The sequence below is a fragment of the Myotis daubentonii genome, chromosome 15, assembly GCF_963259705.1.
Source record: "Myotis daubentonii chromosome 15, mMyoDau2.1, whole genome shotgun sequence".
Classification (NCBI taxonomy): domain Eukaryota; kingdom Metazoa; phylum Chordata; class Mammalia; order Chiroptera; family Vespertilionidae; genus Myotis; species Myotis daubentonii.
The window spans coordinates 3,511,258-3,521,102 of record NC_081854.1 but is presented as its reverse complement, the minus strand read 5'-3'; the positions used below and the strand labels follow the sequence as shown (position 1 = coordinate 3,521,102).

Genomic DNA, 9,845 nt, shown 5'->3' with positions numbered 1-9,845 from the left:
GAAGCCTTGCCCTGCTTCCGCTCGCCAGTTTCAAAGAGCGCTCAGCGGACTCGGCTGTGTTTATTGATACAAGAACGGGGTTCCCTGGACAGTCAGGGGTGCAGGGCCCCGGAAATCTCAGAGTCCCAGGGCCGGAAGGAAGGACGGTCCTCTCCATTCTCTCATTTTACAGATGACGTGGCCGAGGCTTACAAAGGCTTGGGGGCAGGTCTGGGTCTGAGCCAAGCTGGGGCGGTCAAAGGGCCCCGTGGTCCGAGCTCAGCGCCACGGCGCGCTGTGCCAGGAAGACCTTGTTCCGCGCCTCCTGAGATAAAGGGTGAAGAGAGGTGGAGGTGAGGCAGCTGCCCTCCCCCAGGGCCTTGTCTCCGCTCCCCAGGACCCCTGCCCAGGGACCCGGCCTGGCTCACCTTCTCTACCTGCCGTTTGAGCTCCGAGATGAGGCCTCCATAGGAGTTGGCCAGGGCCAGGGTATAGGCCATCAGGATGCTGGAGGCGACAAGAATCAGAGCCACTCCCTGACGGCTCTTAGAATACCTTCAATGTGTGGGTCCCCGCCCTTCCTTCAGACCCAGGAGTTTGTGGCTCCACCCCCTCCTCCCTCGTTCAGGAGTTTAGCTCCCCCGCCCCCCAGCCCCGCCTCTTCACCTGGACGCAGGCAGCGGGGCGCCCCGATCACACACATTCCAACTGAAAACACCAAGAGTCTGGGCCCCTCACCTGGAGATCAGCAGGAGGGGCACAGCAAAAGCTTGGGTGCCCAGGAAGAAGAGGAAGTCCTGGATGGTCTGAGGGAGTCTGGAAATCGACTCCGGGATCTGGTCCCAGATGGACACGTGCCCCCGGAATGGACCACACAGCTTAGAGGGCGGGATCCTGCCGCCGGAGACAGGAAGAGTTCGAGGATGGCCGAGAGTCGGGACCCCGGGTGAGGGCGGCGGGGTCAGCCTCCCACACTCACAGGAAGATGCTGTAAAGCACAGGGATGGCGGAGATGGCCAGCCCCAGGAGGAGGACCATGGGGAAGAAGAAGTTCGCCGTGGAGGCCCGGAAGGTGCGGGAGGCCGGGGAGCAGGTGGAGAAGAGGGTGAGCTGACAAGGGAAGAACAGGTCTGAGGCACCGGCGACTGAACTCTCTAGTCTGTTTTTCCCCACCCAGGAGTCCTGGTGCCTGGCCCCTCCTCACTCAGGATCCAGGAGTCGGGTCCCCTCTTCCCTCAGACCTAAAAGTTGGGGTGCCCTAGACCCTCTCCTCCTCCCACATCCAGGAATCAGTCCTGCAGACAGACCCCTCCTCTCTCAGGATCCAGGAGTCTGGGACCTTAGCATCCTCCTCCCTCAGGACCCAGTCACATCCCTCCTCGCTTCCGCGCCCTCCCCCTGACCCCCCCCATTTCCAACTCCAGGCGGGTGCCCTCCACCCGCCCCTCACCTTCTTCAGGTAGAAGAGCAGCAGGAACTTGGCCGTGTTGAGCAGGGGCAGTAGAGGGCAGAAAAAACTCCCCACCCAGACCACTGTCTGCGCGTAGATGAGCCCCAGCACCTCGTCGGGCACCTGGAATTCCTGGGTCCCCAGCCGACCCAGCGGCCCGGGACACAGACCACAGAGCAGCCTGAGGGGCGGGGCGGGGCGGAGTCAGGGGGCGTGTCAGCTAGCGGTTTCCCCGCCTCCACCGTTGTGCTCACCAATCAAAAGTGAGCCTATCTGAGGGGCGGGGCCGTCAAGGTCCTGGAGGGGTGTGTCTGGGGGGCGGGGCCAAAGGGAGTAACTACCTATCACGTGGAAGGGGCGGGGTCTTCGTAGTTAGCAAAGAACGGGAGCAGTCAGAGGCGGGACCTGAAGGGGGCGTGGCCTGTTTTAGAAGGGGCGGGGCCACAGCGGGGGCGGGGCTCTCACTTCTGCGGGAACTGGATGAGCAGCATGATGGCCAGGCCAGTCAGCAGGTCAAAGAGCAGGAGTTTGTACATCTCCTGCCCCAGGCGAGTCTCCCAGCACTAAGGGCGGAAGAAAGGGGTGAGGATCCGGGGCCCGAGGGGCCTGAGCATCCGGGTCCCTAAGTAACAAGCGTATGAGAGACTTCCTCCGGGGCCTTCAGTTTTAGGGGGGCACCCGTACCCCAGTCCTCGGGCGACGGCGTTCTAGCACCCCAGCCCCTCTTCCTCCCAAACCTGGGGTCCCAGCCCCTCGTCCTCCTCACCGGAAGTTCTTTGTAATTGTAGCCACAGGCTTTGCACTTTTCGGCCTCGGGCTTGCCCCCGCACGTGATCTGATTCCAGAGAGAGAAGAGCAGGACCAGCAGGGAAGCCAGGCGGAGAAACACGGTCCTGGCCGGGGAGAGAAGGGGGGTCAGCCCGGGCCAAGTGCCGGCCCCTCCTGCGCGGACAGGACTCGCTGGTCTCCCCATTTCACAGATGAAGAAAGGGAGGCTCTCCCTGGCCGGTGTGGCTCAGTGGATAGAGCATAGGCCTGCGAACTGAAGGGTCCCGGGTTCGATTCTGGTCAAGGGCACATGCCTGGGTTGCGGGGTCCATCCCTAGTGGGGGGCGTGCAGGAAGCAGCTGATGGATGATTCTCTCTCATCATTGATATTTCTCTCTCTCCCTCTTCCTCTCTGAAATCAATAAAAAAATTTTTTTTTTTTTAAAAAAAGAAGACCTTTGCTGTAACCGGTTTGGCTCAGTGGATAGAGCGTTGGCCTGCGGACTGAAGGGTCCTGGGTTCGATTCCGGTCAAGGGGATGTACCTTGTTTGCGGGCACATCCCCAGTGGGGAGTGTGCAGGAGGCAGCTGATCGATGTTTCTCATCGTTGTTTCTAACTCTCTATCCCTCTCCCTTCCTCTCTGTAAAAAAAAATCAATAAAATATATTTACAAAATAAATAAAAAAGAAGAACTTTAAAAGAAAAGAAAAGGAGGCTCAGTGACAAGGAGCCGGGTTGAACCCAGATCTCACTCCCTGCCCCCCCCCCCCCCCCCCCGCAGGCTGGAACCTGAGCAGGATTAGGACGATCTGGCGGCTCCTGGTGTAGCCCTCCAGCCGGGTGATGAGCTTGAACACGGGCGGCAGCACCAGGTTGACCCCGGAGATGAAGATGGACGGCAGGTAGTCCACCCCGAGCTCGAGCAGCCGCGTCCGGCTGACAAGGGGCAACTCCTGGGAGGGAAAGGGGGCCGCGAGGAGAGGCTGGGGTCCCGGAGGAGCCCCCACGCTGGAGGGGGTTCCCCGGCCTCTTCCTTCCGCACCCCTTGGTCTGAGCTCCAAACCCAAGCCGCCACCCTCCTCCCTAAGATCCCAGGCGTCATAGGCCTCAGTCCCCTCCGCCCTTGGAAATGTAGGTTCCAGGACCTCCCGCCCCCCTCCCCCGGCCCCTGCACACCTTCAGCGCCTGGGTGGACCCCGTAGCCCAGTAGACGCCGTAGAAGGCCGCCCCCAGGAGCGCCGCCACCAGCAGGTTGAGCAGCAGCCGCACCGCCCACACCCGGGCCTGCTGGCCCAGCGTCCGCACCGCCGCCTGGCGCCGCACCTGCGCCTCCTCCAGCTCCACCTGGACCGGGAGACAGTCCCCTGGGCGCCGTCTCCCAGGCCCAGCCCGCCGCCCACAGCCCTGGCTCCACTACGAGGGAGGCAGCAACACCCTGCCCAGGACTGCTGTCACCTGGTCCTCAGCCTCTCCAGGGGGCAATTCATTTATTTCTAAAATATATTTTATTTATTTTTTACAGAGAGGAAGGGAGAGGGATAGAGAGTTAGAGACATGGATCAGCTGCCTCCTGCACACTCCCTACTGGGGATGTGCCCGCAACCAAGGTACGTGCCCTTGACCGGAATCGAACCCGGGACCCTTGAGTCCAAAGGCCGACACTCTACTGAGCCAAACTGGTCAGGGCTATTTTTAAATGTATTTTTATTGACTTCAGAGAGAGGGAGAGAGAAACATCATTGATGAGAGAGAATCATTGATCGGCTGCCTCCGGCTCGCCCCACACTGGGGATCGCGCCCGCAACCCCGGCACGGCCTGACCGGGAATCGAACTGTGACCTCCTGTTTCATAGGTTGACGCTCAACCGCTGAACCGCACCTGCCCGCCTCCAGGGACAATTTAGATCTCCTGGCCCCGCCCCGAGGCCACACCCAGGACCAGAAGCCACACCCAGGCCCCGCCCCCGAGGCCACACCCTCCTCAGCTCTGAGCCCAGCAGCTCCAGGCCCCGCCTCTCGGCTGCGGCGAGCGCGTCCCCTTATCCTTTGACCTCAGGCCGCACCTCGGCCTCCTCAGATGCCATTCATTCCCCAAGGCCCGCCCCCGTAGGAGAAAGCTCCGCCCAGCATCTCCTCTGCAGTCCCCTCCGGAGGCCCAGGCCCCGCCCCCCGTCCCGGGTCCCGGGTTGCAGGCCCCGCCCCCCGTCCCCGGTCCCGGGTTGCAGGCCCCGCCCTCCCCGGGCCCGGGTTGCAGGCCCCGCCCCCCGTCCCCGGTCCCGGGTTGCAGGCCCCGCCCTCCCCGGTCCCGGGTTGCAGGCCCCGCCCCCCGTCCCTGGTCCCGGGTTGCAGGCCCCGTCCCCTGTCCCCGGGCCCGGGTTGCAGGCCCCGCCCCCCGTCCCCGGTCCCGGGTTGCAAGCCCCGCCCCCCGCCCCCGGTCCCGGGTTGCAGGCCCCGCCCCCCGCCCCCGGCCCCGGGTTGCAGGCCCCGCCCCCCGTCCCGGGTCCCGGGTTGCAGGCCCCGCCCCCCGTCCCGGGTCCCGGGTTGCAGGCCCCGCCCCCCGTCCCCGGGTGCAGGCCCCGCCCCCGGAGCGCACCTGCAGCTCGTATCGGATGCGGCGTCTGCGCAGCTGCACGTGGACCTCCCCGCGGAGGCCGAAGTCCCAGGCGGAGAACACCCGGTGGCTGTAGCTGGTCAGGACGCCCGACTCGGCCAGCAGCGTCTGCTTCAGCCCGGACACCGAGCTGCGAGAGGGGCGGCCCGGGGACGGGGTCAGGGCCGTGGGAGCAGGGGCGGGGGACAGGGAAAGCGCACCCTCAGCCGTGGCATTGGGCGAGCTGCCACCTGGCGGAGGAAGAGGGGAAGCCACCGGCCCAGAGAGAGTCCGAGGTCAGACACCCACAGGGATACCCAGCCCTGGAGACGGAGATGCAGACGGGACTGAGACCCCAAAGGGTCAGAGATTCACATAAAGGGACTCAATGAGGCCCGGCCGGTGTGGCCCAGTGGTTGAGCGTCGACCTATGAACCAGGAGGTCACTGTTCGATTCCTGGTCAGGGCACAGGCCCCAGTGGCAGGCTGGAACCCCAGTGGGGGGCGTGCCAGAGGCAGCTGATCAATGATTCTCTCTCCTCATTGATGTTTCTATCTCTCCTCCCTTCCTCTCTGAAGTCAATAAAAATATATATTTTTTAAAAAGATGAAAATGTTTCCTACCTGGTCTTTATTTTTAAAAAAAAAATAAAAATAAACAATAGCCCTAACCGGTTTGGCTCAGTGGATAGAGCGTCGGCCTACGGACTGAAGGGTCCCAGGTTCGATTCCGGTCAGGGGCATGCACTTTGGTTGCGGGCACATCCCCAGTAGGGGGTGTGCAGGAGGCAGCTGATCGATGTTTCTAACTCTCTATCCTTCTCCCTTCCTCTCTGTAAAAAATCAATAACGTTTATTTAAGAAAAACAACAAACGAGCGGATCTCTCCTCTACCATCCCACCCCATTTGTTTTCTATGTATCACTGCTTTTTGTGCGTTCTTTTTTTTTAAAGAGTAACTTTATTATTACTTTGTTGTTGTTCTTATTAATCCTCCCCCGAGGATATTTTTCCAATGATTTCTAGGGAGTGTGGAAGGGGAGGAGGAGAGAGAGAGAAACCTCGATGTGAGAGAGACACATGGATTGGTTGCCTCCCCCACCCGCCTGACCAGGGCCGGGGAGGTAGCCTGCAACCACGGTATGTGCCCTTGACCTGAATTGAACCCGGGACCCTTCAGTCCCCGGGCTGACGCTCCACCCACTGAGCCGAACCGGCTAGGGCCGTTGGTTGGTTCTATGGTCTGTTTTGCCAACTGCCTAGAACAGCGCATGGCACACAGCAGCTGCTCAGTATTTGTTGCAGGAATGAATGAATGAATGAGTGAAACAAACGACCACTGCTGGTTTTCCATTCAGCACTTCTCCCGTCCAGAGAAGCTGTAATTCATTTTCTTCCTTGTTAATAGCACCGACCCCACTGGGGGGGGGGGGAGGGGGCAGCTTCCGTCTTTATCCCTGGCCCTGAGCACTTACGAAGCATTTTAAACATGGATTTCAACTCAAACAGAGAGAGAGGGATCCCAGAACGAGACTCGGGATTCCTGGGGCGGGGGCTCTACCACCCTCCCCGCCACCCCTGCCCTCACCTCCACCCCCCACCCCCACCCCCACCCCCGCCCGGGGTCTGCGTGGGGGTGTCACTCACCGGCGCAGGATCAGCAGCAGGGACAGGAGGCCGATGGCGAAGGTGGAGCACAGGTAGGTGGTGGCCAGGCGCTGGCGGGGCGGGTAGAACCCATAGAAGAGGGGGGACCATTCCAGAAAGCCCTGCGGAGGGAGGGGCGCAGCGGGGTCACCATGGCCTGGTCGGCGGCGATCAGGGAGCTGGGTCTCCAGGGGAGCCGGCACTCACCGCTCCTGAGAGCAGGTTGAAGAGCTGGGAGGGGAAGGAAACCAGGCCCTGGGGATGGGGGTTGTAGGAGCCGCAGGGCGAGGAGGGGCCCGGGCCCGGGGGATCCGGGGGGCCCGGGGGGCCGCCGTCCAGCCAGGTGGGCAGCAGCGTCATGCAGACCTTCAGCACCGAGGCCAGCACGTTGAGAAACAGCAGGAAGCGCAGCAGCAAGAAGTAGGACTCGGTGCCCGCGCCAAACTGGCCTGCAGGGGGCGGCAGGAGGCCCGGGTCCTGAGTCAGGATTCCGGCTCCTCCTCCCTCGGACCCAGGAGCCCAGCCCCCCAGCCCCTCCTCCCTCTGACCCAGGAGCCCAGGCCCCCGGCCTCCTCCTCCCTCAGACCCAGGAGCCCAGGCCCCCAGCCCCTCCTCCCTCAGACCCAGGAGTCCAGGCCCCCAGCCCCTCCTCCCTCTGACCCAGGAGTCCAGCCCCAGCGCACCCCCGATCCTCTTCAGGGTCCACCCCCAGGGCTCCAGGGTGTGCAAGGCTTCTCGCATCTTCTCCTTGGACCTCCGAAGCCGCAGGGCCCAGTTGGCCACCCTGGACCCGGACCCCTGAGCCATTTGGTCCCTGGCGTGGCGCTGCCTGGAAGGAAACAGTCAGAGACAGAAAAGGAAGGGACCTGGCTGCCCCCGGTGGAAACCACCCGAGGCGGAGACGCCCCCGACCGTGCGCTGCGGGGGCTCCTAACAGGGACCCCACAGCAATAAAAGGAAACACGTGACGCTGAGCACAGGCAGCCGGCAGAACCCCAAGACTGCGGGCCCCTATTCACACAGTCCCAGAGCGAGCGGGGGACCCTGCCCTTCAAGGAAGGAGACCCCGCGGCCAGCTCTGCAGAAGCGCCAGGAGAGGTCACGCGTGCGTGGGAAAGGCATTCTCCTGGAGAGAGAGGGGGAGGGGGGCCAGGGGAGGGGCACGCGGGGTGCTTCAGGGGCTGCAATGCCTCTCCCCATGGGCGGGGTTCCCCGGGGCTCTCACTATAGGGAAACTCTCTGAGTCTGTCCATCATGGTTCCTGCAGGCAAATGTCATCATGAAGTAAACATATAAACAAAACAAACACAGAAAGGAACAGAGAATGCCCTGGCCGGTGTGGCTCAGTTGGTTGGGCGGCGTCCGTGCACCAAAAGGCTGCCGTTTTGATTCCTGGTCAGGGCACATGCCCGGGTCTTCGGGCTAATCCCCAAGAGGGGGTGTGCAGGAGGCATTCCATCAATCTCTCCATCTCACATCGACGTTTCTCTCTCTCTCTCCCTCTCCCTTCCTCCCTCTCTCTAAAAATCAACTTTAAAATAGAAACGGCGAGCCCAGCTGGCATACATAGCTCAGTGGTTGAGCCTTGACCTATGAACTAGTTCGAATCCCGGCCAGGGCTCATGCCAGGGCTGTGGGCTCGATCTCAGTGTGGGACGTGCAGGAGGCAGCCGATCCATGATTCTCTCTCATCATTGATGTTTCTCTCTCTCCCTCCCTCCCCCTTCCTCTCTGAAATCAATAAAAATATATTTAAAAAAAAGAATTATAGAAAGAAACAAGGGTCAGTTTCAAGAGCCACCTGAGTAGCCACACGGGCCCCATTCAGATTTCAGACACGGAGAGAAAGTGGCGGCGGGGAGAGGCTGGGAGGGAGAGAGGCCTGTGAGATTGGGCGCCCGGGCAGGAAAGGAGTGAGTGCTGAGCCACGGGGAGAGGCAGCCTGGCGGCCGAGAGGCAGAGACACAGGCGGGGAAGAGGACCCCAGAGAGGCAGCTCTGAGAGGCAGGGCGGGATGGAGTCCAGGCTCACCTGTGTGCCCGTCGGGCCTGCATGGGCCAGGGCAGCTCCCGGGAAGGGCCAGGGTCCTGCAGCTCCTTCAGGGCGGCTTCTGCGAAGGCCTGGACGTTCCTCTCTTCATCCTCGTCCTCCTCCAGCGCGCCCCACGGCAGCACCCCGGGGCCTCGGTACCGAAGGGTAGCAGCGCTGGGCAGTTCATTCAGCACCGAGGACAGCGTCGGGCCTGGGTAAGAAGGCAGGCGAGGGGAGAACCCAGGAGTCCAGGCCCCCAGCCCCTCCTCCCTCAGACCCAGGGGTCCAGACCCCCAGCCCCTCCTCCCTCAGACCCAGGAGTCCAGACCCCCAGCCCCTCCTCCCTCAGGCCCAGGGGTCCAGGCCCCCAGTCCTCCTCCCTCAGACGCAGGGGTCCAGGCCCCCCAGTCCTCCTCCCTCAGACGCAGGGGTCCAGGCCCCCAGTCCCTCCTCCCTCAGACGCAGGAGCCCAGACCACCAGCCCCTCCTCCCTCAGACCCAGGGGCCCAGGCCCCCAGTCCCTCCTCCCTCAGACCCAGGAGTCCAGGTCCCCAGCCCTCCTCCCTCAGACCCAGGAGCCCAGGCCCCCAGCCCTCCTCCCTCAGACCCAGGGGTCCAGGCCCCCAGCCCCTTCTCCCTCAGACCCAGGGGTCCAGGCCCCCAGCCCCTCCTCCCTCAGATCCAGGGGTCCAGGCCCCCAGCCCTCCTCCCTCAGACCCAGGAGTCCAGGCCCCCAGCCCCTCCTCCCTCAGACCCAGGAGTCCTGCCCCCAGTCCTCCTCCCTCAGACCCAGGGGTCCAGGCCCCCAGCCCCTCCTCCCTCAGACCCAGGGGTCCAGGCCCGCAGTCCTCCTCCCTCAGACCCAGTGCGCACCCTTCAGGCCCCAGGAGTTCACTCTTCAACTTCCTTTTCCCTTTGATTATTTGGGACCTTGGCCTCGCCCACTCACCAGATATTTGAGCCCAGCCCCTACCCCAGACTCCTCCGCTGGGCCCTGGATTCCCAGCCTCGGATTCCCTTCCGCCCAGAAACCAGGGAAAGGAATGGACGCCCCTCCCACTCCCGCCCTCGGGACCCAGGCGTCCGGCCTCAGCAGGGCCTCCCGCCCACCCGCGGGCCCAGCTGGCCCCCACCTGCTCTGGCCCCCCGGGGTGCCGGCCACCTCCCAGAGGGGCCCCAGCCCTCGGGCTCCCAGGCCGGGCTCTCCTCCATGGCCCCGAGCGTCTGCTTCCGTCCTTGGCGACCAGCGGGGAGGGCACCGCCCGGGGAGGCGGGGCCGGGGCAGGTGCACCTGGGCCGCCGGGCCGCCACTTCCTCCCACCTGCGCGCCGCTGGGAACTGGAGTCCACGGAACCCGCGGGCACGGCGCGGGGCCCCC

General features: G+C 63.4%; 1 protein-coding gene across 1 annotated transcript; it reads right to left on the bottom strand.

The window, feature by feature from the left end:
* Nucleotides 1-47: 47 nt before the first annotated feature.
* TMC4 (transmembrane channel like 4) lies at nt 48-9,753 on the bottom strand. The gene is made up of 15 exons (XM_059665801.1): nt 9,601-9,753; nt 8,468-8,678; nt 7,120-7,265; nt 6,644-6,885; nt 6,437-6,558; nt 4,793-4,940; nt 3,376-3,543; nt 2,989-3,152; nt 2,196-2,322; nt 1,895-1,992; nt 1,430-1,610; nt 959-1,089; nt 718-873; nt 408-486; nt 48-304 (listed from the first exon to the last, which is right to left on the bottom strand). Exons 1-15 carry the CDS (start codon nt 9,677-9,679, stop codon nt 236-238), a joined length of 2,121 nt encoding a protein of 706 aa, XP_059521784.1. The 5' UTR covers nt 9,680-9,753; the 3' UTR covers nt 48-235.
* Nucleotides 9,754-9,845: the final 92 nt, after the last annotated feature.

Bases quoted from the DNA above. Each gene is read 5' to 3' on its own strand.
- TMC4 (XM_059665801.1), bottom strand. From the start codon at position 9,679: ATGGAGGAGAGCCCGGCCTGGGAGCCCGAGGGCTGGGGCCCCTCTGGG. The intron at 8,679-9,600 runs GTGGGGGCCAGC...CTTCTTACCCAG, and splicing joins ACCCCGGGGGGCCAGAGCAG to GCCCGACGCTGTCCTCGGTG. The intron at 1,090-1,429 runs GTGAGGGGCGGG...TTCCCTTGTCAG, and splicing joins TGCTCTTCTACCTGAAGAAG to CTCACCCTCTTCTCCACCTG.